At 50.0% G+C, this 27,603-nt stretch overlaps 1 protein-coding gene across 11 annotated transcripts in view; it reads right to left on the reverse strand.

The window, feature by feature from the left end:
- The window catches only part of LOC147112361 (protein eyes shut homolog), a 2,879,641-nt gene that overhangs the window by 393,987 nt on the left and 2,458,051 nt on the right, over positions 1 to 27,603 (reverse strand). For all 11 annotated transcript variants that reach the window (XM_085996555.1, XM_085996552.1, XM_085996547.1 and 8 more), the window contains one exon: positions 10,906 to 11,105. In XM_085996555.1, coding sequence (XP_085852681.1) covers positions 10,906 to 11,105 — 200 coding nt within the window. The remainder of the gene's footprint in view (positions 1 to 10,905; positions 11,106 to 27,603) is intronic.

A 27,603-nucleotide genomic window follows, 5' to 3' on the forward strand; every position in this document is an offset into this window, starting at 1 on the left:
GCCTGCCAGGTAGTGCCTCCAGCGCCGTACTGCCTCCACGATCGCCTGGGCCTCTTTCTCGACCGACGAATGTCGGATCTCGGGGCCCTGTAGGGTCCTTGAGAAGAAGGCCACTGGCCTCCCCTCCTGGTTTAGGGTGGCGGCTAAGGCGAAGTCGGATGCGTCGCTCTCCACCTGGAAGGGGATGGACTCGTCCACTGCGTGCATCGTGGCCTTGGCTATGTCTCCCTTAATGAGGGAGAAGGCCGCGCACGCCTCATCCATGAGGGGGAAGGAAGTGGCTTTCAGGAGGGGTCTGGCTTTGTCCGCGTAATTGGGTACCCATTGGGCATAGTAGGCGAAAAGCCCCAGGGTTCTCCTAAGTGCTTTAGGGCAGTGGGGGAGGGGTAGCTCCATGAGGGGGCGCATTCTTTCTGGGTCGGGGCCGATGATTCCGTTCTCCACTACGCAGCCGAGGATGGCAAGGCGCGTGGTGTTAAACACGCATTTCTCCTTATTGTAGGTGAGGTTCAGCCGTTGGGCCGTACGGAGGAATTTCTCCAGATTCGCGTCATGTTCCTGCCGGTCGCGGCCGCAGATAGTGACGTTATCTAGGTAGGGGAATGTAGCCTGCAGTTCGTTCTGGTCAACCATCTGGTCCATCTCCCTTTGGAAGACCGAGACCCCATTAGTGACACCGAAGGGGACCCTAAGGAAGTGGTATAGGCGCCCATTCGCCTCGAAGGCGGTATACTGGCGGTCCTCAGGGTGGATAGGGAGTTGGTGGTCGGCTGACTTCAGGTCGATGTTCGAGAATACTTTATACTGTGCAATCTGATTGACCATGTCAGATATGCGGGGGAGGGGGTATGCATCCAGCTGGGTATATCTGTTTATGGTCTGGCTGTAGTCGATGACCAGGCGGTTTTTATCGCCGGTCTTTACGACTACGACCTGGGCACGCCAGGGGCTGCTGCTCCCCTCGATAATGCCCTCTTTCAGGAGGCGCCGCACCTCAGAGCTAATGAAGGCTCTGTCCCCGGCGCTATACCGCCTGCTCTTGGTAGCGACGGGTTTGCAGTCAGGGGTAAGGTTAGCAAACAGAGAGGGTGGCGGGACCTTGAGGGTGGAGAGGCTGCAGGTGTTACGCGGTGGGCGGTTTAACGTTTGCTGGTTGTTGACTGTGAGTGGGGGGAGGGGTCCACCGTATGCTAGGGTTACGCTTTGGAGGTGGGATTGGAAGTCCAGCCCTAGTAGGACGGCAGCGCAGAGATGGGGGAGGACGAGGAGTTTAAAGTTTTTATACTCCGTGCCCTTAACCGACAGGGTCACGACACAGTAGCCGCTGATGTCCGTGGCGTGGGACCTCGATGCCATCGAGATTCGGCTGCGCGTTGGTAGGACAGAGAGGGAGTAGTGGCTCACCGTGTCTGGGTGGATGAAGCTCTCCGTGCTTCCGCTGTCGAACAGGCAGGTCGTGGCGTGGCCGTTCACTTTGATGTCCATCATTGACTTGGACAGATGGTGCGGGCGGGCTTGGTCCAGGGTGACGGAAGCTAGTGTGTAGCTGAGCGAGTCGTTGTCATCTGCGGGCGAGGCGGTCGGGCGTGGTGAGTAAAATGGCGTCTCCCACGAGGTAGGGCAAAATGACGGAGAAGATGGCTGCCCCCGTAGCTCACATGAGGCACTATTGGGGTCGGTTGCCTTAATCAAAGATGGCCACCCCCATGACTCATGTGTGGGGATGCTGGCCTCAGTTGCCCTAAACGAAGATGGCCGCCCCCATAGTTCGCATGCGGCACTGCTGGCCTCTGAGGATCCGCTCCTGCAGGCCTTGGAGAAGTGGCCTTTCTTCAGGCAGGTTTTGCATATGGAGTTCTTGGCTGGGCAGCGCGACCTCGGGTGCTTCTCCTGGCCACAAAAAAAACAGCCAGCGATGTCGGGGCCGGTGCCGGGGGTGGCGGGGCCGGTCGGGTCCGGGACGCCGACGCAGAGGTAGGTCCCGGGGGCGGCACTGGGAAGGGTGCTGTGGTAGGGGTCGGGCCCGAGTCCCAGGGTCGCGAGCAGTACCTGGTGAATGCTTCCTGATCTTGGTGGGCCACTTCCAGGGAGATAGCGAGGGCTTCAGCTTTTTCCATGCTGAGGTCTTTAGCTTCCAGCAGTCTTTGCCGTGAGTACTCGGACCGTAGGCCTTTCAGGAATGCGTCGCGGATATTATCTTCAGTATTTTCGGCTGCCGACACCGATTTAAAGTCACAGTTCCTGGCGAGTGCATATAGCGCCTGTGAGAATTCGGCTACTGATTCTCCTGGCTGTTGCGGCCGTGATCTTAGGAGGTGCCTAGCGTACATGTAGTTTACCGGGGTCCGGTACTTCTGTTTCAGCAGGTTGATGGCGGTCTCGTAGGTGGTCATGTCCTCGATGAGAGTGTATACTCTCGGGCTCAGTTGTGCCTGCAGGACACTTAGTTTGGATGCCTGAGGGACGCTGGATTCTCTCAGGTATGATTCGAAGCAGACCAGCCAGTGTTTAAAGTCTGCGGCTGAGTTTGCTGCTCGTGGGTTCAGGTCCAGGTACGGCGGTCTGAGGGCTCGCAGCCAAGCTGGCTGGTGTGGCTGTGCTCCTGGGAGCTGCGCTGGTGGCTCCTCCGCCGGTTGTGACTCGTTGTCGGACATCATTAAATTTAGTCAATAAAATTGATATACCTATCAATTCCTCCAATAAAAAGGCGAAGAGTTACGAAGGTGACTAAAGGTTTTTATTGACTAAATAACAGAGCCCACTCTCGTGGGTGATCCGATCCAAGCAGGAGGAATACCAGCCAGTCGCTCACCTTTATACCTGGCCTGGTGGGTGGAGCCAAGGCGGAGTCGGCAGTGGTCATCCCAGGTATAGCAGTGTGGCAAGAGGCGACCTCGTACCGTGATACAATAGTGGTCAGTGATACAGTTATAACGAACAGTGGTGAACAGTGCTAACTACTAACAGTGATACGATAGTGAACGTGGTTTACCACACGGCGCTACTGGGTTGCGTCCCGATCTCATGCGCCCGGAGATCATGACATCATTTCCAGGCGCATTGCCCCGGTAGCGGCCTGGCAGGAAAATTCGCCTTCGCCCCCTGCAGCAGCACCGGGCGATGACAGCGACGGCTGCAGGGGACCCGAGCAGGGTGGCCGGCCTCTAGCAGGATGGAAGTTAAAAGTTAGGTGGCCGGCCACCTTGAAAAAAATTTCGGTATTTTGGAAAAATTTTTGTTTGCTCCGGATGCAGGGTTGGTGCCGTGATCGGTCAGCCCGACACTCTGCTTGAGTGCCGGGCTGCTCCTGGTGCTGCAGGTAAGTTAAAAAAAAACTGCATAGTTCGCAGCGTGGGGCCCTTCCCTTTAATTCAGGGACGAGCGCCTGCAATGCGTCAGCGCCACGCGGTCCAGTGCGTGGTGCTGCTGAGCCGTGCGCCCCGGGTCGTGAACTTCCCCCCCGCCCCTTGCGCTCCAAGAAGGAAGTGGAGCGCTTGATTTAGTGCTCCACTTCCCTCTTGGAGCAAAAAGTGAGAATTTTAGAAAGGCTGGAAGAGGTTACTGCCTGGCGCTAACTTTTTCAGCTTTTCTGATTTAGCGCCCCAGACGGGGCTCGAGGGGAATTTCTAGCCCCAAGTCTTTCTTTCTTTAAATTCGGGAACACCCATTTTTGGGCCTCCCTCCTCCTGCCGTAACGTTATATCCCCATGCACAAATGGTGAGGTCTGAGGAGCCCCGGATATTTGGCCTCGGACCTCATCATAATGAAGACATTGCAGCGGAGGAGGTAGGCACTCCAAGTTTGCAGCAGGCACCTGAACCAGGCGTTAGGCTCCTTATTTACATGTGCATTTGCATTTATATCGCGCCTTTCATTATCACGTTATAAAGCACTTTATAGCCAATTAGGTACATTTGAAGTGTAGTCACTGTTGTAATGTAGGAAACGCGGCAACCAATTTGCACACAGCAAGAGCCCACAAACAGCAATGTGATAATGACCAGATCATCTGTCTTAATGATGTTGGTTGAGGGATAAATGTTGGCTAGGAAACCTGGCAGCACTCCCCTGCTATTCCTCAAAATAGTGCCATGGGCTCTTTTACGTCCACCTGAGAGGCCAGACGGGACCCCGGTTTAACGTCTCAGCCAAAAGGTGGCACCTCTGATTGTACAGCACTCCCTCAGTACTGCACTGGAGTGTTGGCCTAGATTATGTGCTCAAGTCCCGGGATGGGTTTTGAACCCTCATCATGCTCAGTGTTGTAGTGTATGTACTTTGCAGAAGGAACTATATTCTGCAGCCCCTGTATACTACAGTACCAGTAGTGACCACCCCTGTATATAAGCCTGTGTAGTAACTTTGCATAGTTAATTCCAGTTTGTCTCCACTCAGTAAAGACCTGTTATAACCAACTCCTGCAGTCCGTGTCTCAATTACACACGGACATAATACTGGCGACGAGCAGATCCGAACTTACCTACAGTCTGCACCACCTCATGGGGATCCATCACTGAAGCGAAGTTGTCAGAGGTCGAGGCCAGAAGGAAGAAAGAAAAAGAAGAAACGGGCGTCGACCATGGGCAACCGCCTTTGATTCATCGGAGTGAAAGATTTGCAGGAGAGGCTGTCGAGAGCAGGGCTTGGTTATCCTGTCGATGGTGTTCCAGCTAATCGGACTGGTGGCAGGTAGTACACTGATCCTTCCTGGGCTGCGGCGGGCTAGAGCTCGATCGGGTGGCTTTTCAACGGGGCCGAGCAGCATTGTCGGGAAGAGGAGAGAGAGAGAGAGGGTGGAGCACACAGGGCGCAGCCGGTGCTACGAAGCCGGGCAGCGTACAGACCCGAGAAGAGGGAGGAAAGTGACCCGCAGGGTTGCTCCGACAACGGGGAAATAAAAGAAATTAGAAGCGCAGAAAGCCGCGAGGAGCTGCAGTTGCCACGGGAACCGCGGAGAGCGTTGTTAGCAGCAGCGCGGGGGGAAGTGCGCGAAGACCATAGGGCGTCGCCATCAAGGCATAAAACGCCAGTAACAGCGCTAGCACCAGCGGAGAAGGCGGAAAGCGCAGGAGGCACCATTTTGTTAAATCTGGGATGAAGGCAAAGCACGGGAGGCGCCATCTTAGATTTCCAAGATGCCGAAGACGGGCAATATCACTGCCTTCGGTAATGCAATAGAAGACTGGACCACGTATGTGGAAAGAGTCGAAGTATATTGCGAGGCAAACAAAGTAGCTGATGAGAAAAAGGCATCGGTACTACTAAACTTAATGGGCGCAAGAACGTACGGCCTATTGCGGAACCTGATTACTCCAGCCAAACCGATGGCAAAGAGTTTTAACGAAATTGTTGATATCCTACAGGAACACCTAAATCCTACACCGCTGCTGATAGCAGAAAGATTTAAATTCCACAGGAGAAATCAGCATAAAGATGAGAGCAATGCTGATTACCTTACGGAACTACGCAAGCTATCAAAGCACTGCCAGTTCGGAGCAGGACTGACAGATACTCTACGGGACAAATTTGTCTGTGGACTCCTGAGTGAAGGAACCCAGAAGAGGTTACTCTCAGAGAAAGAGCTGATGCTAGATAAGGCTTTCAGCGTGGCAGTATCATACGAAGCAGCAGCAAGGGGAGCTGCGGATATACAGCAAAAGCCACAGGAATACAGCACCCACGAAATGTCACGGGGATTTGAAAATGTTATCGCTGCGGCAGAACAACCCATGACCAGAAGGACTGCTGGTCCAAGGACAAAATATGCAGGCAATGCGGAAAGATGGGACACATTGCACGAGTTTGCAGGTCTGGGAAGAAGACTAACGACAACAAAAAGGCTACTAAGGAACAGTACAGGAAAGTACAAAAGATGACGGACAGTAGTTCCGAAGACCAGATGAGCGATAGTGAATCCGGGAACAAGAGACTAAGCTGTCTAAAACTTCACAACGTAATCGCAAAAGAGGATCACCGAACCATTTGGGTCACCCTCACGATAGCAGGGTCCCAAGTCAAAATGGAATTGGATACAGGATCAGCCCTGACCGTCATGAATCGACGAGACTACGAGCAGCTATTCTCACACATACCCTTGAAAGACACATCCATTGTCTTGAAGACGTATACGGGGCAAAAAGTATACCCCAGAGGGAAAATAAGGGTGCCTGTCGAATACAACGGCAAGGAAATACAGAAATTGTATCTGTACATACTGCAAGATGGTGGACCACCGTTACTGGGACGTGAATGGATCAGAAAGATAAGTTTAGACTGGCACTCCATTCAGGCACTGACGGTGGTTGGTAAAAAGGATGACGACGTCACACCTGGTCGATTGTCAAAAATCTTAGCTAACGCCAAAGAGGTATTTCAACAAGAACTGGGAACTCTTAAAGGCGTAACCGCCTCGATAAAAATAGAAGAGAATGCAATTCCCAAGTTTTTCAAAGCAAGACCGGTACCATATGCAATTCGCCCAGCCGTCGAGGCAGTGCTGGAGAATCTGGAGAATGCAGGCATGTTATCTAAGGTAGACTGGAGCGAGTGGGCGACACCCATCGTTCCTGTCATGAAGAAAACGTTAAACAATAAGTCTGAGGAGCCAAGGAAGGTTCGCATCTGTGGGGACTTCAAGGTGACGGTGAACCTAGTCCTTCACACAGTACAATATCCTCTCCCGAGGATAGAAGATATTTTCGCCTCACTATCTGGAGGGAAGCGTTTTACAAAAATTGACCTAGCACAAGCATATTTGCAGATGGAGGTTGAAGAATCCTCTGGGAAGTCTCTCACGATAAACACTCACAAAGGTCTTTACCAGTATAATCGACTGGTATTCGGAGTAGCATCAGCTCCGGCGATATGGCAAAGAGCGATGGAACAAGTCCTGCAAGGGATTCCGGGGACTCAGTGTTACTTGCACGACATCCTAGTGACAGGTGAAGATGACAGTGAACACCTTGCCAACCTAGAGCAGGTGCTCACTAGACTAAGAGAACATGGGCTACGAGCCAATCGCCCCACTGTGAGTTTTTTAAGAAACAGATATCGTATTGTGGCCACGTGATTGATGAAGAGGGGTTACATAAGTCCCCTGACAAAATTGAAGCGGTAGTTAAGGCTCCAGCGCCTGAAAATCTGTCGCAACTGAGGTCATTCCTCGGATTGGTGAATTACTACCATAAGTTTTTGCCGAATTTGTCCACAATTCTGCACCCACTGAACGCCCTACTACAAACTGGAGTAGCATGGAAATGGAGCGATGAATGTAAGCGGGCCTTTCAGAAGAGTAAAGACCTAATCACTTCAAGAGAAGTATTGGCTCACTACAACCCATCACTACTGATAAGACTGGTGTGTGATGCGTCTCCCTACGGCATTGGAGCGGTACTGTCACATAAATTCCTTGATGGTTCAGAGAGGCCGATACCTTTTGCGTCACGCTCGTTAACTTCAGCCGAGCGTAACTACGCCCAGATTGACAGAGAGGCCCTCAGCCTGGTGTGGGGGGTGAAGAAGTTCAATCACTACCTGCACGGTCAGAAATTTACTCTACTAACTGATCATCAACCTCTTGTCTCCATTTTCAACCCTCAGAAGGGCGTCCCGATAATGACAGCACAACGGCTACAGAGGTGGTCCCTTTTCCTAGGGGCACACCAATATGACATCGAGTACAAAGGAACTAAACAGCATGGGAATGCTGATGGATTGTCGTGCCTACCGCTGCCGACGGTGGAAGAAGCACCTGCAGTGGATCCAGTGGAGATATTCCACTCGACCATAGTCGAATGTCTACCTGTGTCGAATGCAAACATAGAAAAGGAAACACGAAATGACCCGACACTCTCCTGGGTCTATGTTTTAACAGTGAAGGGATGGCCAGCACATGGCGAACCACTGTTGCCAGCATTCTCGCCGAGAAGAGAACAGCTGTCAGTGTGCAGAGGAACCTTGATGTGTGGATCCAGAGTAGTAATTCCACCCAAATTGAAGGATAGAGTGCTCAATGAGCTTCATGAGGGTCATCTGGGAGGGGTAAAAATGAAGAACTTAGCCAGAGCGTTTGTGTGGTGGCCGGGAATCGATAGAGAAATCGAAGAGATGACCAAGAGCTGTACAGGATGCCAGAAGGTCCAAAACGCCCCACCACAAGCCCCTCTACATCCATGGGAGTGGCCCTCATCTCCATGGCAAAGGGTGCACATTGATTTTGCTGGTCCATTTATGGACTCGATGTTTTTAATTGTGGTGGATGCACATTCAAAGTGGCCAGAGGTAATAAAAATGTCCTCAACCACCACAGAAAAAACTATCACAGTCTTACGAACCATATTCGCCAGAAATGGGCTGCCTGAACAGATTTTCTCCGACAATGGACCACAGTTTGTGTCTGAAGAGTTCCGGAGGTTCTTAAAGAACAATGGTGTTAAGCATTACACACCCGCCCCATATCATCCAGCCACCAATGGATTGGCTGAGAGGTTCGTTCAAACATTCAAGAAGGCTATCAAGGCAATGTGTAATGAAGACATACCCCTACAACACAAGGTGGATAACTTCTTGTTTGCCTACCGGAATGCGACACATGCGGTTACCAACCAAACTCCAGCCATGATGTTCTTCAATCGAAGACTACGATGCCGCTTGGATTTGGTTAAGCCAAACATCAGAAGAGATGTGGAGAACAGGCAGTTTCAGAATATGAATGAAAGGCCGACCAGGAGTTTTAAGATAGGTCAACCAGTTTTGGCCCGGGACTACCGCACAGAGAAATGGCAGCCAGGAACGATCTGTACACGGCAAGGACCTCTAATGTATACCGTGGACGTTGGAGAGAGCATTGTAAGACGCCATGCTGACCAGATTCTAGAGTCACTGGAAAACGTCAATTCCACACCACGATCCGATACACCTGGTGATGAAACCGAAGTACAAATTGCATCTACCTCAGAATCGGGAATATTGGAAGCAGACGAACCCAACAACGACGTTGATTCCGAATCAACTCTGCCAGAAGAACCTGATACCCCAGACAGAATCAGGAAGCCTCCTCAAAGACTGAACTTATAATTGCTTAACTTCAGCTAATGTATATGACAAATGTAATTGTAAATACGTTATTTAATTATTAATCGAATGTTATGTACTGTTTAGCTAAAAGGGGAGGAATTGTAGTGTATGTACTTTGCAGAAGGAACTATATTCTGCAGCCCCTGTATACTGCAGTACCAGTAGTGACCACCCCTGTATATAAGCCTGTGTAGTAACTTTGCATAATTAGTTCCAGTTTGTCTCCACTCAGTAAAGACCTGTTATAACCAACTCCTGCAGTCCGTGTCTCAATTACACACGGACATAATAAGTGTTGCCTGTAATTTTTTTTTTGGGCCACTCGGCCCCTTTCAGGGGCTGCGCAGCCCATTCAAAATACTGCGCTTGCACGTTTTTTCTATTGAAAAGCCGGCAAGCTGGCTGCGCAGGACCCCTGGGGCACTTCGCGGCCGTACAGCTTACAGGGAACATTGACCATGGCCTGTGTCTCCTCTCTGTCTATAGCCATTTCATGTCTCTATATATTGGTTGGAGGAGAGGTGCAGAGTATGACAGAGCTCCATGTTTGAACAGTATTCTCTGATTCTCGCTTCAGGAGATCAAGAATAGGAGGAGCACAGCAATATTTTATCAACATATATTTTAGGGGTGCAGGAGCGAGGGCAGGAAAGGGGGCAGTCATTGTGACAAGTAATGCCTACATACAGCACCTGGGTGTCAAGGGCTTGCAGGTATTCATTAACGCAAGCCCTGCCAAGCAGGATAGCATAACTGATTCCAGTGTTAAAGGAGAGTAAACTGGTCAATCTGGGAAAATGTTACAAAGAAACTAATTATTTTCAGACTACTCTGTAGGAGAGACTAGAGAAGCTGGGGTTGTTCTTCTTCAAGCAGAGAAGATTAAGGGAAGATATAATTGAGGTGTTCAAAATCATGACGGGTTTTGAAAGAGTAAATAATGAGAAACTGTTTCCACTGGCAGGAGGATCGGTAAGTAAAGGCTTGCAGCTCAATGCACTTATGGTAAACAGGCCCGCGGACCAACTTAGGACAGTGATCGCGCCTAGCCTTCATTCTAGCGCACCTGGGCTGCATGACTCCCGGTGAGATGTTGTATCTCACCGTTCCACCCAGAACATAAGAACATAAGAAATAGGAGCAGGAGTAGGCCATTTGGCTCCTTGGGCCTGCTCTGCCATTCAATAAGATCCTGGCTGATCTTCGACCGCAACTCCACTTTCCCGCCAAATCCCCATATCCCTTGCTTCCCTTAATATCCAAAAATCTATCGATCTCAGTCTTGAATATACTCAACAAATGAGCATCCACAGCCCTCTGGAGTGGAGCATTCCAAAGATTCACAACCCTTTGAATGAAGAAATTTCTCCTCATCTCAGCTCTAAATGGCCAATCCCCTATTCTGACACTGTGACCCCAAGTTCTAGACTCCGCAGCTAGGGGCAACATCTTCCCAGCTTCTACCCTGTCAAGCCCTCTAAGAATTTTATACATTTCAATGAGATCACCTCTCATTCTTCTAAATGCCACAGTCTATAGGCCCAATCTACTCATTCACGCCTCAGAGGAGAACCCTCTCATCCCAGGAATCAAACTAGTGAACTTTTGTTGCAGCTCCTCTAAGGCAAGTATATCTTTCCTTAGGTAAGGAAACCAAAACTGTATACAGTACTCCAGGTGTGGTCTCACCAAAGTCCTATAACATCCTCTCTTTCTCTTGCCCTCCGCCACCCTCCCACCACGCCCATCCTAAAATAAAAGTTTCATTGCTTTCGAACAAATTTAAGTAAGCATGAAAAAAAATGCTACTTGACTGGAGTTTCACTGACCTGCAACTGAAGTTTCTGCCTGGCCCATCCAGGCATGTTCCTCCATTGAGGCAATGGCTGAAGCTCAGTGCATCGTCTTTACAAACATCGAGGTCAGCTTGGCAGTTCTCACCACCATATCCGTCTGGACAAATGCACAGGTAGGCATCAACTAAATCCTGACACATTCCACCATTTAAACAAGGACCAGAGCTGCACTCCTAGAAGAAGATAAAGAATCAAAGAGAAAACAACAAAAAAAATTGTTACTTTCAAGTTTTGTGTTCGACCCGAATGCTACTTTCCAAAAGGAGACTAAACATTCAGTTTCCTGGCCCGCTGAGTATTTTACAGCATTTTAAGAACATAAGATTTTCTGTTTTTTATTTCCGACTTCCAGCATCCGCAGTATTTTGCTTTTGTATAATATGAATGTATTGGGTACCAAAATCAAATCAAATGCAATCTTGCTTTCGGAAGTGATATAGAAAGCATTGTCAAGCACATTGGCATACAAAATATTTCATATGGAGGCAATGGTACTGAACTAAAAACAATGAACAGTGATATGTTGTCAAACCAACACAATTCGGATTTTACAATCAGAGGATTTGCTGCTTTTGATAGCGATATTGATGCAGTGCATTAAGATTTTTCACAGTCCTTTACGCCAAAGAGAAATTTATGCAAAGGTTACTTGGTTGACGCTAATATGTCACGTTGTAATACCTCAGCACACATGGGCTACCTAACACGGAGCCATTTTTCCTCCAATGTCAGATGTTAACGGACAATTTGCGGCAGACTATTCATACTATAACCTTTTGAAATTGAGCTGATATGGGGATAATTTTAACCAGACCAGCCCATCAGGTAACTGACGGGATCGGGTGCAACGCTGGTTTTTCACCCCATTGAAGTCGATGGAGAGCAATATTTGGCGGGCATAAAACCGGGGTTCCACCCGATCCCGTGGGATTCCCAGCTGATGAGTAAGGTTAAAATTACCCCACAGGAGGGCTGAGTTCCATGTACACACAGGAGAACTGCTGAAATCAATGGACAGGCTATCTCAGCCTGTGGTTTTCTGAGATTCTGAGCTTAAAAATCTACCCCTAAAAATTTTAACCCATTTGTGTAATGTTGGAATTGTTGAGATACCGCGGCAAACATGGGAGTCGAGACCAGAGTTAGTAAAACACAACTGCTTTAATCAACCTCATGGCAAAGAGAAACTGGAAAAGCCCGCGCATCCACTTAAATACTCCCCAGACAGGAAGTGCTCCCGGCAGCCTGTCCCTGCGGGAAACAAGTTGCTGGAGGAAAGGGCCCCCGGCTGGGGGCGTCTGCTTAAACTGTCCGTGCCGCCGTGAGCGGATTATGTCCAGTGGTGGCGTGTCGCCACAGAGCTCCCCCCAGAATCCGCTTAGGAGGAGTGGACAAGTCGTGACGGTGGTCTGATGGTTCTGCCGGAACGGCTCTGAGTGGTCGCCGGCCTAGTTGGTGGGGCCGGGCGGTTCGCCGCCGGCTGTGCTGGCTTGCTGGCGGGACGGCCTCTAGTTGGAGGCCGGGCCACGGGGACCTGTTCCCCTGGTTCTGTGTGTGCTGGTTTGAGCCGGTCGATGGAGACTGTGTCGACCCTGCCGCCGAGTCGCAGCTTGAAGACCTTGTCCCCGGTTTGTAGTACCTCGTACGGTCCGTCGTACGGGGGTCGCAGGGGCCCATGGTGCGCGTCGTGTCGCACGAAGACGAAGCGCGCCTGCTGTAAGTTTGGCGGGACGTGAGGTGCGAGTTCGCCGTGTCGGTTGACCAGAAGTGGGGCGAACTGCTGAGTGGAAGAGAAAGAGTTGAGCCGCTGCTGTTCGGCCGACCAAGGTGTGGTGGCCTCCGGAAGGAATTCGCCTGGGACGCGCAGCGGTTGTCCATAGACTAACTCTGCTGCCGAGGACTGGAGGTCTTCCTTGACCGCGGTGCGTAGGCCTAGTAGCACCCACGGTAGGTGGTCAGTTCAGGTACTGTCCTGCAGACCGGCGCGGAGTGAGGCCTTGAGTGACCTGTGGAAGCGTTCACACAGCCCATTGGCCTGCGGGTGGTACGCCGTGGTTCAGTGGAGCGTCACCCCGAGGTTGCGTGCTGTGGCCGTCCAGAGTTCGGAGGTGAACTGGGCGCCTCTGTCGGAGGTTATGTTGGCTGGTACGCCGAACCTTGCGACCCAGGTGTTAACGAACGCCCTGGCGATGTCTGCTGTAGTGGTGGAGGGCAGCGGCACTGCCTCAGGCCAGCGTGTGTAGCGGTCGACCATAGTGAGGAGATAAGTTTGGCCTTGCGATGGCGGCAGAGGACCGACGATGTCGACGTGTACGTGGTCGAAGCGGCGGCTGGGTACCTCGAAGTCTCCCAGGGGTGCTTTTGTGTGTAGCTGTACCTTAGCCCGTTGGCAGGCGAGGCAGGAGGTGGCCCAAGTCCGAACATCTTTGCTGAGGCCGCGCCAGACGAAACGCTGGGAGAGGAGTTTGACGGATGCACGGACACCCGGATGGGAGAGCGCGTGTAGCGCGTCGAAGATGCGGCGGCGCCAGGTTGCAGGGACGACCGGCCTGGGTTGGCCGAGTGAGACGTCGCAAGTGACTGCCGTGGCTTCGGGCCCGTGCGCGACCTTGGCTAGGCGTAGCCCTGGCAGGCTGGTAGCCGCCGAGAGGAGGTCTGGGTCTGTGAGCTGGGCCGCTGCTAGTTGCGCGTAGTCGACCGCGAGGTGATTTGCGCAGGTGGTGGGACGGGAAAGGCAGTCGGCGACAATGTTGTCTCTACCGGAGACGTGCTGGATGTCCGTAGTAAACTCGGACACGGCCGCGAGCTGGCGTTGTTGCCGAGCGGACCAGGGTTCGGTGTGCTTGGCCATCGCGTATGTGAGCGGCTTGTGGTCCACGTACGCGGTGAAGGGGCGGCCTTCCAGGAGGAACCTGAAATGGCGGACCGACAGGTGGAGCGCGAGAAGCTCGCAGTCGAAAGTAGAGTATTTGACCTCCGGGGGGCGCAGTTGGCGGCTGTAGAAGGCAAGTGGCTGCCACGCGCCATTGACCCACTGCTTGAACACGGCTCCGACCACGTGGTCGGAGGCGTCGGTAGTGAGCGTGACCCGGGCATCGGCCCTCGGGTGCGCGAGCAGGGTGGCGTCGGCGAGCGCGTTTTTGGTGGCGTCGAAGGCGGCTGACGTGTCAGTGGTCCAGGCTACGTCCATCTTGCCGGATTTACCTCGGAGGGAGTCGTATAGGGGCTTCATGAGGGCTGCAGCTCTGGGGATGAACCTGTTGTAGAAGTTCACCATCCCGAGGAACTCCTGGAGGCCCTTGATGGTTTTGGGGCGGGGGAATTGCTGGACGGCCTGCACCTTGTTGGGCAGGGGGACGGCCCCAGCAGGGGTGATGTGGTGACCGAGAAAATCGATCTCGGTTAGGCCGAATTGGCACTTCGCTGGGCTGAGGATGAGTCCGTGTTGGGCTAGGCACCCGAACAGGATGCGAAGGTGTTCGAGGTGTTCCTGTTTGGAGGAGCTGGCCACGAGAATGTCGTCTAGATAGACGAATAGGAAGTTCAGGTCCCGGAGGACTGAGTCCATAAGGCGCTGGAAAGCCTGGGCTGCATTCTTGAGGCCGAAGGGCATCCTCAGGAACTCGAACAGGCCGAATGGGGTGATGACGGCCGTTTTGGGGATGTCCGCGGGGTGTACGGGGACTTGGTGGTAACCGCGCACCAGGTCGACCTTGGAAAAGATGGTTCGTCCGGCCAGTCGGGCCGAGAAGTCCTGGATGTGTGGCACCGGGTATCGGTCGGGGGTGGTGGCGTCGTTGAGGCGGCGGTAGTCCCCGCAAGGGCGCCAGCCTCTGCCGGGCTTGGGGGCGATGTGGATGGGTGAGGCCCAAGGGCTGCTGGAGCGGCGGATGATGCCGAGTTGTTCCATGGTGGTGAACTCGGCCTGCGCGATTTCCAGCTTGGCCGGGTTGAGTCTGCGGGCGTGGGCAGAAACCAGGGGGCCGGTGGTGGGGATATAGTGCTCCACACCGTGTTTGACGGCTTTGGCCGAAAAGGTCGGGTTAGTGAGGGCGGGAAACTCGGCTAGAAGTGCCGAGTAGTCATCCGTGGCTCTGGCGAGGAAGTAGATCGTCAGGCCGGCCGAACGGGCCAGGGTGAATGCGCCGGGGATGGGGGCCATAGTGTTGATGTCGACGAGGCGGTGCCTCGGAATGTCGACAAGGAGGCCGTGGGTGCGTAGGAAGTCGGCGCCGATGAGTGGGCAGAGGACCTTGGCTGTGAGGAACTCCCAGCGGTAGCGGCGGCCTGCGAGGTCGAGCTTGACCATGCAGGTGCCATATGTGCGGATGTCAGAGCCATTGGCTGCGGCCAGTGTGATAACCCGTGCGCCGCGTTGGATTTCGAGGGCGGAGGCGGGGGTGATGCTGTGCTGGGCCCCTGTGTCGCACAGAAATCGGCGGTTGGTTCTGTCGTCGGTGACATACAGTAGAGGCCCCTTTTGCCCCGCGGCCATCGCGGGGGCCGGTGTGGGGGGAGGATTTGAAAGTGCACGGTGGCGTGCAGCGTTGGGCCCTAGTGCCAAAACGGGTGTGGTAGTAACAGTGACCCGGAGTGGTAGGGCGGTCGGGCCTAGTGGGCCGGGAAGACCGCGTGGTCATTGTCGTGAGGTCGGGCGCGACGTCGCGAGCGGATTGCGCAGAGAGCAGCCGGTCGGCCTTTTCGGCTATCTCATTCAGGTCCGTGGAGTCAGACTCCACAATGAGCGGGCGGATGCTGGCGGGGAGCTGCCGAATGAAAAGCGTGCGAAAGAGGGCGCCGGTGTTTTTGTCGTCCGAGAGGGACAGCATGTGGGAAAGCAGATCCGATGGTGAAGCGTCACCAAGGCCAGGGAGGTCAAGGAGTTGGCAGTTGCGCTGGTAAGAGGACGTTTGAAATTTTGTAAGGAGCGCAGCCTTCAGATGTTCGTACTTGCGTTCCACTGGTGGATCCTGCAGCGCTGCCCAAACCTTGGGGACTGTGGCGTAGGTGAGAGAGGAGGCGAGGTGGTCGTACTTTGTGGCGTCGACTGTAATGTGTTTCAGCCGGAATCTGGACTCAGCTTGAACAAACCAGGCTTCGGCCAGGTTCTCCCAAAAGTCCGGTAGTTTAACCGTGACTGCGTTTGTATCCGCCATGCTAGCTTAGGATTCGTCCTGAGCGTCGGGGTCACCAGTGTTGAGATACCGCGGCAAACGTGGGAGTCGAGACCAGAGTTAGTAAAACACAACTGCTTTAATCAACCTCATGGCAAAGAGAAACTGGAAAAGCCCGCGCATCCACTTAAATACTCCCCAGACAGGAAGTGCTCCCGGCAGCCTGTCCCTGCAGGAAACAAGTTGCTGGAGGAAAGGGCCCCCGGCTGGGGGCGTCTGCTTAAACTGTCCATGCCGCCGTGAGCGGATTATGTCCAGTGGTGGCGTGTCGCCACAGAATCACAGTTTATGTACATAAGCATTATAAGTAGGGGCTGTACTGTACTTCACACCTCTTATTATCATAGAGTCACAGCGTGCAGAAGGAGGCCATTCGGTCCATCATGCCTGTGCCGGCTCTTTGAAAGAGCTATCCAATTAGTCCCACTCCCTTACTTTTTCCCCATAGCCTTGCAATTTTTTCCTTATCAAGCATATATCCAATTCCTTTTTGAAAGTTACTATTGAATCTGCTCCCCTTTCAGGCAGTGCATTCCAAATCATAATTATCTCCCCATGTAGTTTATACTCATCTTTAAATCAGGCAAACTTTAACAAGACATTAAAGGGAGATTTTCCCAGTTAACGTTGGAGATGTCCCCATTTGACATAGGAAAATGAGACTGGTTCCTGTACAGGTGTGCACGCTAACCCGCCTGATTTCCCAGAATCCGCTACGCCTAGGCAATCCAGCCTATCTGGACAAACACCCAGGAAACCCTTCCCACTTCTCACATTTTAAGAAATATGTTTGAAAGGGCTTCCGTGGATGGTTGAGTTGGGAAATTTCCTGCTCAATTTGGAACCGAGCTGTACAGATCTAGAAGAACTCATGCTTGTTACAAAGATTCAGATAGCCTCCGCCAGTCTGGTTATTACTTTATGTCTCAGTACCCTGTAGGCTAGGGAAGTGATTGGGTTCACGATCGCTGTCCAGTGTCTCCAGTATGAACAGGAAAAGTGGATTGAATTTGTGCTCAGCTATGGTGTCCCTCAGACAAAATAGCCTCTAAGGTTCACACATGAAGAACAACCAATTAGGTAAGGTGCCAGAGGGTGCCCAGAGCCCAGTGAACCACAGGCATGTTTCACGAGAGCTGGTTGGGAAATTACAGACCAGCGGGCTCCTATTTTGAAAAGAAAGGTGCAAGTAAGAAATAAATAAGAAAGAAAAAAGAAAGTAAGAAGGAAAGAAGGAAGGAATGAAGGAAGAAAGAAAAAAGAACAAACGGAAGAACAAAAAAAGAAAAAAAGAAACAAAAGAACTTGCATTTATAGAGCGCCTTTCACAACTTCAAGATGTCCCAAAGCATTTTACAGCCAATGAAGCACTTTTGAAGTGTAGTCACTGTTGTAATGTAGGAAATGCGGCAGCCAATCTGCGCACAGCAAGCTCCCACAAACAGCAATGTGATAACGACCAGATAATCTGTTTTTGTGATGTTGGTTGAAGGGTAAATATTGGCCAGGACACCGGGGAGAATGGCTGACTGAGTCGATATCGCCTGTTTTTATGCTATTGCCCAAAGTCAAAATTACCCACTTTCTCACACTCATATGAGTCCACTTCTCACGCTCCGCATTGCCGGAACTTTGGCGGAAGTTTGGCGGAAACCTGTAATCGGAGGTGGAGGGTGGGTAGTGAATTAAAGTTAGGCCACTCAGGGGTGATGTCAGGAAGCACTTCTTTACACAAAGGGTAGTGGAAATCTGGAATTCTCTCCCCCAAAAAGCTGTTGAGGCTGGGGGTCAATTGAAAAAGAGATAGATTTTTGTTAGGCAAGGGTTTTAAGTGATATGGTGCAATGGTGGGCAGATGGAGTTAAGGTACAGGTCAGCCATGATCTCAGTGAGTGACGGAACAGGCTCGAGGGGCTGAATGGCCTACTCCTGTTCCTATGTTTGAATTTCCTCATAGCTTTAGCCCGCATAAATGGTGTTTCTGCGAATCTTCCGCCGGACTTAGAGCGGGAGGAGACCCGAGGAAAGTTCCGGCACATGAGATGCTTGTGTTTTTTTTAGAATAGTGCAGAACTTTCAGTTACTTGATACACAATTGTATCTCTGTTTACATTCTTTTCACAAGAGGTTGGAAGGTTGAAGTAGAATTATTCAAGTATAGCAGTTATTTTAGTAGGAAAAGCAAATGTATATTTTCCGTGGGGAATTCTGTCAGAATGCCATATTTTTTTTTAGTATTATGACTCCTAGCCTATGGAATTATTATAACATGCAATACAAACTGATTGAATTATGTATCTCATGCAAAATATAAAATGAATTGACTTTGGAGGCTGCCAAATGTTTTATCCCAGAAGGTTCATAATAACGGCTTGTGAAAGGTCAATATTTAAAGAGAAAAGAACGTTTTTAATGATAAACAACTCATCATTTTTAATTGGTCCTGTGTTCCACATTCCTGTGAGTCTCAGATATTTACAATGTTCGGGAAAGAAAAGGGTGCTTGAGTCGAAGCAGAATGTCAGTGTTCCTACTGCAGTCAGACAGAGAGAGGAAGGCAGAGAGAGACGGAGACAGAGAGCGACAGAGAGAGGGAGAAAGAGACCGACAGAGAGACAAAGAGAAAATGAGAGAGACAGAGAGTGAGACACACAGAGAGTGAGAGAGAGGGTGACAGAGACAGACAGAGAGACAGAGAAAGTGAGAGACAGAGAAAGTGAGAGACAGAGAAAGTGAGAGACAGAGAGTGAGAGAGAGTGAGAGCGAGAGAGACAAAGAGAGCGAGAGAGGGAGATAGAGACAGAAAGACAGAGAGAAAGTGAGAGAGACTGAGTGGGAGAGAGTTAAAGAGACAGAAAAAGAGAGCAAGTCGGAGAGAAAGACAGAGAGAGACAAAGGCCTAGAAATGCGTTGGCCCCCAAAAACGGGCACTGGGATCGCGATGCGCTGGCAACCCACGCCCATTCGGAGGACTACAGGCAGCACGCGAACTTCGTGCTGCCTGCTCAATGCCATGATTGTGGCATTCAGCTCAGTGCTGAATGCGCTGCTGAGTGGCTGAACGCACAGCAGGGGGCCCAAGTTCGTGTGAGGCTAGCACCAATTAAAGCTAGCCTGTACTTCTTAAAGGCAGTCTGCACCTCCTAAAGGGGAGGTGCATTCTTCCTGCAGCAGATCATTCAACTGCCTGAGGTGGACAGTCAAAAAAATCAATTAATGATGGCACATAAGAACATACGAAATAGGAGCAGGAGTAGGCCATTCGGCCCCTCGAGCCTACCCCGCCATTTAATAAGATCATGGCTGATCTTCTGTAAGCGCAGGGTTCTCAAAATTCCCGCACTCCCCAAATTATGGATCAAGGGACCCTGTTTGGACATGTTATTAAAAACAGGGTTCCCAAAATGGCTTCTGTAACCTCGTGACCAAAACCGACAGGATTTTTAAAGCAGGGCTCTGCAGACAGGCAGACCCGGAGACGAAACTTAAAATGCAGGAATCTGTGAAAAGGACTCTGGAGCCAGACAGCCAAAGTACACACAGAATATGCATTCATTCGACTTGACACAGATCAAGCTGGAATGGGCCTAGAACCGAGGCCATTAGGTTTCTGCATATTTAATCGGTACCATCTCACAGTAGCTATCAAGTCAGGATGGGGACAATTAAGTCTTATCCATGACAAACAACCAGGACATCGGGGCCATTAGACCCGGAGACAACCACTCCAAAAGTCGTTAAAGTAAATGGCTGTAATCATTTAAACAAGCCCGCCAAAAGTTAGACAATGGATTGACCTGATTTGGCGCGCAGATAAGGAGTTGAAGAACGGGTATAATTGTAGGCCCATCAGTGGCAATCGCTCTCTTAGCTCTGGACTCTTATCTCTTGACTGTGGCCTTGGCCTGCTGCCTCTCGTACTCGCGCCCTGGCCTCGTGGCGGGCTCTCTTCTCGCTCCCCGCGCCGCTCAACAACCAAGGACGCCCATTACACCGGGGCCAAACGCGGGAGGAGAACGAGACCCGAGTTCAAAACCACACAGGACACACAGGCCACAAACGGGCAGACGAGACGAGACGAGACGAAGAAGAAGGTAAACCGGTAAAGGCAGAGAAGGGCAGCGGAAAGACGCATTGGGGCACAAACGCCCAGTTATAAGCTGGTGTTTGGTGAATATAGTGTAACCCCAATTTAAGAATATGCTGGCGTTTGAAGGATGGGTAGCAAAAGCGAGACATACAGCCTAGTTATAAGCTGGCGTTTGTCACATGGACAGTAAGAGCCTGGTTTTAGAGAATAAACTGGCGTTCGAAGCATGGATAGTGAAATCATTTAGACGGTAAAGACCGCCAATCGACCCCCGACCGTAACATTACCGCCGCCGACCGCCCGAGGGAGAAGAAGAAGAAAACCCATCGTGGCCCGACGATGACGGTAACTGAGGAAAAAGGAGGGTGCTTCGCATCAACAACTTCAGCGCCGTGCCCTGAGACCATGTGGCGACGGGATACCCCAAAGGACAGCAAGAACGGACCCCAAAACTCACAACCGTTAAAGCAACAGGTTTTGGATTGGTGAGCATGAATTCCTGGCCCCTCATAGCTTAATCTAGTTAGGATAAGGGGATTGTTAATGTAGTTGTTTTTCCCTCGATGTGCCGTGTGTTCCCCATTCCCATATGAGTGTAATTGTTTATGCCTGTATTTCGTACCAGTAATTTTCATAAGATTGTGTTTTATTCTGTTTTAATAAAATTTTGGTTTTCTTACACCAAACCACTTGTCTACTCGATTTTCTGTATCGCCGCCTGTACCTAAGTCTGGTGTCTAGAACCCAGGGGTGTGGGAGCGATTCGAACTGCTCAAAGGACAGTCAGAGGTGAAGCTGACTGGGCACACACCACCCCCTACACTTCTACTTCAACTCCACTTTCCTGCACTATCCCCATATCCCTTGATTCCCTTAATATCCAAAAATCTATCGATCTCTGTCTTAAATATACTCAATGACTGAGCCTCCACAGCCCTCTTGGGTAAAGAATTTCAAAGATTCATCACCCTCTGAGTGAAGAAATTTCTCCTCACCTCAGACCTAAATGGCCGACCCCTTATTCTGAGACTGTGATCCCTGGTTCTAGACTCCCCAGCCAGGGGAAACATCCTCCCTGTATCTACCCTGTCAAGCCCTGTAAGAATTTTGTATGGTTCAATGAGATCACCTCTCATTCTTCTAAACTCTAGAGAATATAGGCCCAGTCTCCTCAATCTCTCCTCATAGGACAATCCCCCCATCCCAGGAATCAGTCTGGTGAACCTACGTTGCACTCCTATGGCAAGCATATCCTTCCTTAGGTAAGGAGACCAAAACTGTACACAATACTTCAGGTGTGGTCTCATCAGAGCCCTATATAATTGTATTAAGATGTCTTTACTCTTATACTCAAATCCTCTTGTAATAAAGGCCAACATACCATTTGCTTTCCTAATTGTTTGCTGTACCTGCAGGTTAACTTTCAGTGATTCGTGTACAAGGACACCCAGGACAATCTGAACACCAACATTTCCCAATCTCTCACCATATAAAAAATACTCTGCTTTTCTATTTTTCCTACCAAAGTGGATAACTTCACATTTCTCCACATTATATTCCATTTGCCATGTCCTTGCCCACTCACTTAGCCTGTCTATATCCCCTTGAAGCCTCTTTGCATCCTCCTCACAACTTACATTCCCACCTAGCTTTGTATCATCAGCAAACTTGGATACACCATAAATCATCCCTATAATGACCAAGCCGTCCCTTTCACACTGACCCCCATTGCTGGAGGTAACGTTATGTCTCACCATTCACTTCAACTCACCAAGCCACTTCCAAAGTAGCAGACAAAATTGGGCATGACCGGTGAAAATAAATAGTTTTATACGTGACATAAGAGTAACGGAACCTTAACACAAACATTTCTTTAAACACCCATGTGCTTACCCTTACGGATCAACTTCGGTGTCATCTTTCGCTTAAGCGAGCTTCTACGAGGTGCAACCCCAGTGGCTTCAGAAGAGGTAGAGGCAGCCTGCTCACTTCCCTGCTGCGACTGCGTAGACATTTTTGGTGGATGTCCTCTGGGCTTTGGAGCCTGTGATGGCCCCATCAAAGTCTGCTCCTCCTGCTACTGTGCAGGGACGGCCATCGCGATCCGAGGAGGCATCTGGGACTCTGACTGAGGGGGGACAAGGGGGGAGAAGTGTGAGCACTTTGAGAGGAGCCCCCACTTCCATGTGCCCTCTCACCATCATCCCGCTCATGGGCCACTAGCACTTCCCTGCTAGCAAGGAGCTGGAGGGCACCTGGCTGCACAGCAGTGGGGCCATGAGGACCCAAGTCTATGGTGACACCCATCCTAGCGAGGAGCTCTATGAGCCTCTGCCATCTGTTCTCCATAGGTACCCATCTATTCTCCATAGAGACCATGTGCTCATGTGAGTGGCGCATTAGCTGCTTCATGCAAGTGGCCATCCTTTGCGTTGAAATGTCGACAGTAGCCATTGCCTGCGATATCGTGCTGCTTATGTTGGAGATGGACTCCTCCATTTGCAGACATTGCGATCGTAAAACCTCTCAATGCCTCCTGCACTTCTCCCTGCTTCTCCAGGAATGCCCTCTTTCTCGATGGCATCCAAGGCTCAGCATCTGCGTGCAACTGAGCAGAGCTGGGAGTGTCCTGCGTCCTCTGGCGAGGAGTCTGCACTGCATTTTCTGTCTCCACCATCTCCCCTTGCTCACAAGTGACTTGCAAGACACCAGGTGACAACATTACTCTATCTCACGTAGGATCCACCAAGGTGTGCATATCTGTGCTGGTGCTGGGTGCGCTTATGTCTGGTAATGGTGCAGCCTCAGAGGTTGGAGGCTCCTCTGAAGAGTCGTCTTTCTCTTCCGCCTGGACAGTGGTGGAGGGGGGCTTTTGATGGACCTGTGGGAGAGTAAAGAGATGATTTAGAAATGTAATATCAAGAATGGATAACAATACCAATATGCACAAGATGAACATTCACTGGCTGCTGACATCAGTCCCCATATGTGTGACTGCTGTATGCCATGTGGTTGTATGAGATGTAATTCTGTCACCAGGTTGCTGAGATGTCCCCCTCTTTCCATCTCCCACCGCCAGCTGCTCTGCAACTCCTGAGACCTCCAGGGTGACCTCGTCTGCTGGAGTCAGTGTGGCAAATGATGGAAGGCAACCTCCGGTTCTCTCCCTCTCCTTCTTATTGTGGGCTCTCTTCTCCTGAAAGCAGGGAAAGAAGAGATGTTTGAGTGAGAGTGATGGCATGAGTGTAAGGAATGTGTGGGTTACATCTTTAGAGGGTGAATATGAGGGAGTGTGGTGACAATGCCTAAGTGCCAATGCAAAGTGGCCCCCTTGTGTGGTGTTAGTTGGTATGATTGCATTAGGATGAGGGTGAGTGTGAGGGGCGGTTAGTCAGATGGGGATGTGAGCATTTAGATAGAGAGAGTGAAGGTATGTTGGTGTGAGGAATGATGTGCAGGAGCAGGCTTGGGAAGGCAGAGTGAGACATAGAAACATAGAAGATAGGAGCAGGAGTAGGCCATTCGGCTCCTCGAGCCTGCTCCGCCATTCAATGAGATCATGACTGATCATCCAAATTCAGTACCCTGTCACTGCCTTCTCCCCATATCCCTTGATCCCTTTAGCCTTAAGAAATATATCCAACTCCTTCTTGAATATATTTAATGAATTGGCCTCAACTGCCTTCTGTTGTAGAGAATTCTACAGGTTCACCACTCTCTGGGTGAAGAAATTCCTCCTCATCTCTGTCCTAAATGGCTTACCCCTTATCTTTAGACTGTGACCCCTGGTTCTGGACTCCCCCACCATCGGGAACATCCTTCCTGCATCTAGTCTGTCTAGTCCTGTTAGAATTTTATAAGTTTCAATTAGATCCCCTCTCATTCTTCTAAACTCCAGCGAGTACAAGCCCAATCGACCCAATCTCTCCTCATACGTCATTCCTGCCATCCCAGGTATCAGTCTGGTGAATCTTCGCTGCACTCCCTCCATGGCAAGAACATCCTTCCTCAGATAAGGCGACTAAAACTGCACACAATACTCAAGGTGTGGTCTCACCAAGGCCCTGTACAACTGCAGCAAGACATCCTTGTTCCTGTACTTGAATCTTTTCGCTACGAAAGCCAACATACCATTTGCCTTCTATACTGCCTGCTGCACCTGCATGCTTACCTTCAGAGACTGGTGCACAAGGACACCCAGGTCTCGTTGCATTTCCCCTTCTCCCAATCTATTGCCGTTCAGATAATAATCTGCCTTCCTGTTTTTGCCACCAAAGTGGATAACCTCACATTTATCCACATTATACTGCATCTGCCATACATCTGCCCAATCACCCAACCTGTCCAAATCATACTGGAGTTTCTCGGCATCCTCCTCACAGCACACACGCCCACCCAGCTTTGTGTCGTCTGCAAACTTGGAGATATTACATCTAGTTCCCTTGTCTAGATCATTAATATATATTGTGAATAGCTGGGGTCTGAGCACCAATCCCTGCGGTGCCCCACTAGTCACTGCCTGCCACTTGGAAAAAGACCCGTTTGTTCCAACTCTTTGCTCCCTGTCTGCCAACCAGTTCTGTATCCAAGTCAGTACCTTGCCCCCAATCCCATGTGCTTTAACTTTACATGCTAATCTCTTATGAGGGACCTTATCGAAAGCCTTCTGAAAGTCCAAATACATCACATCCACTGGTTCTCCCTTATCTATTCTACCAGTTACATCCTCAAAAAATTCCAGGAGATTAGTCAAGCACGATTTACCTTTTGTAAATCCATGTTGATTTTGTCTGATCCTGTCACTGTTTTCCAAGTGCTCTGCTATTACATCTTTTATAATGGACTCTAGCATTTTCCCCACTACCGATGTCAGGCTCACCGGTCTATAATTCCCCATTTTCTCTCTACCACCTTTTTTGAATAGTGGGGTAACATTAGCTACGCTCCAATCCATGGGAACTGTGCCAGAATCAATAGAACTTTGGAAGAGGACCAGCAATGCATCTACTATTTCTAGGGCCACTTCCTTAAGTACCCTAGGATGTAGATTATCAGGCCCTGGGGATTTATCGGCCTTCAATCCCGTCAATTTCCTTAACACCATTTCCCTACAAATACTGATTTCATTCAGTTCCTCCCTCTCATTAGACCCTATGTTCCCCGACATCTCTGGGAGGTTATTTGTGTCCTCCTTTGTGAAGACAGAACCAAGGTGAGAGGCACATCAGGATGTAGCTTTGCACTCACCTTTCCTGATCTCATGAGATCATTAAAGCGCTTCCAGCACTGCACCTAAGTCCTCATCACCACAGCTCTGCTGTTTTCCTCCTGTACTATCTCAGTCCTAAATGACCGACCCCTTATTCTGAGACTGTGATCCCTGATTCTAGATTCCCCAGCCAGGGGAAACATCCTCCCTGCATCTAACCTGTCAAGTCCTGTAAGAATTTTGTATGTTTCAATGAGATCACCTCTCATTCTTCAAAATGCTAGAGAATTGGGCCTAGTCTACTCAAGCTCCCCTCATAGGACAATTCCCCCTTCCTAGGAACCAGTCTGGTGAACCTTCATTGCACTCCCTCTATGGCAAGTATATCCTTCCTTAGGTAAGGAGACCAAAATTGTACACAGTACTCCAGGTGTAGTTACAGAAAGAGAGACACTGAAAGAAAGAGAAACAATGAGAGACAGAGTGTGTGAGAGGGAGTTAGACAGAGTGTGAGAGAGAAACAGATAGATTTATAGAGTGAGAGTGAGTGAGAAAGAGACAGAGATTGATAGAGATGGATCGAGAAAAAGAGAGAGGGATTGAGAGATAGAGGTATTGTGAGAGAATGACAGAGAGAGAGTGAGAGAGACAAGCAGAGAGAGAAAAACACACAGCCAAGAAGGGAAATCCTATTACTGCACTAGATTACATTAAATAATACCTATCTTTTATCCTCAGATTTGTACTCGTGACTGGTAACAGTCATGACCACTGTTTTCATTTTTAACAGTCAATTCAATAGTTAATCATTTGACTGCTGACTTTCCCTGGGAGATTTATTCTTCATTGAAGCTTGACGGGCTGATTGTTTGTGTTTCATTGTGGCTGTAACTGAGACTGATAACAAATGTAGTATTAAATGGATAAAACCCAGTGCACGGATTCGCTATTAAAGCTGTATCCAACCATTTAATTTTTTTAATCAAGGAGCGGGTGCAGTTACTTTTTACACCGGTAGAAGATGGGTTGCACTCGTTCTGTGGGTGAAGATTATTTATGTTTGTGTCCCAACATCTTTTTTTTTCCATAAGTGATTTCACTTCTATCCACTTCCTACTGGACTGTAGGGCCAAGTAGGGACAGTCCTCAAAAACATGAGCAATCATTGACAAGGGAGAACTCAATCAAACAAGGCCTCCTCCAACCAGAGTGATCAAACCCGCGCAACAAATAGAGAGACTTCCTCCTCACTCCTCTTTTTAAACTAATATTTGGATGGCAGCATTGCTAAAATTCATAGGAACAACGGCTTTGCTTTATTTTTACTTGATAACTACCATGAACCGCACTGGAGCCATTTGTCTATCAACTGGACAAATGCACTTGGGTTTCAGATAAAGATTAACTCAAACTCCAATGCGGAGATTTTCCTCTTCAATGGTCCATTTAAGAAAGAAAGACTTGCATTTATATAGCACCCTTCACAACCACCGGACAGAGTGAGAGACAGAAAGAAAGAAAGAAAGATCTGCATTTCTATAGCGCTTTCATGATTTCAGGTTGTTCCAAAGCACTTTACAGCCAATGAAGCAGCTTTTGACGTGTAGTCGCTGTTGTAATGTAGGAAACGCGGCAGCCAATTTGTGCACAGCAAGCTCCCTCAAACAGCAATGTGATAATGACCAGATAATCTGTTTTTTTTTTAGTGACGTTGATTGAGGGACAAATATTGGCTAGGACACTGGGGAGAACTCCCCTGCTTGTCTTTGAAATAGTACCATGGGATCTCTTGTGTCCACCTGAGAGGGCAGACGGGGCCTCGGTTTTAACGTCTCATCCGAAAGACGGAATATCAGAAACCTGCACCACCCCCATTCCTCAAGCCCATGAGTTTTCCACCTATTAATTTTAACGTGGCAGAAAATCTCCCTTTAGGTTCTAGAAGGAAGATCTCGACTTTAAAGCACTCATAATAAAGAGCAAGCAAATTTGGGTTTGAATGGCACCTTTCACAACAGGATGTCCCAAAGCGCTTCGCAACCAATAAACTATAACCGAAGTGTGGTTACTGTTGTAATCTAGGGAAGCGCAGCAGCTAATTTGTGCACAGCAAGATCCCACACACACGGCGATGCGATAACTGACCAGCTGTTGGCCCAGAATTTCCTGGAGACTCACGCCACTGGAATGACGCACCT

This window comes from Somniosus microcephalus, chromosome 9 (genome assembly GCF_052327205.1).
Source record: "Somniosus microcephalus isolate GS21.2 chromosome 9, FLI_Smic_1.0, whole genome shotgun sequence".
NCBI classification, from domain to species: Eukaryota; Metazoa; Chordata; class Chondrichthyes; order Squaliformes; family Somniosidae; genus Somniosus; species Somniosus microcephalus.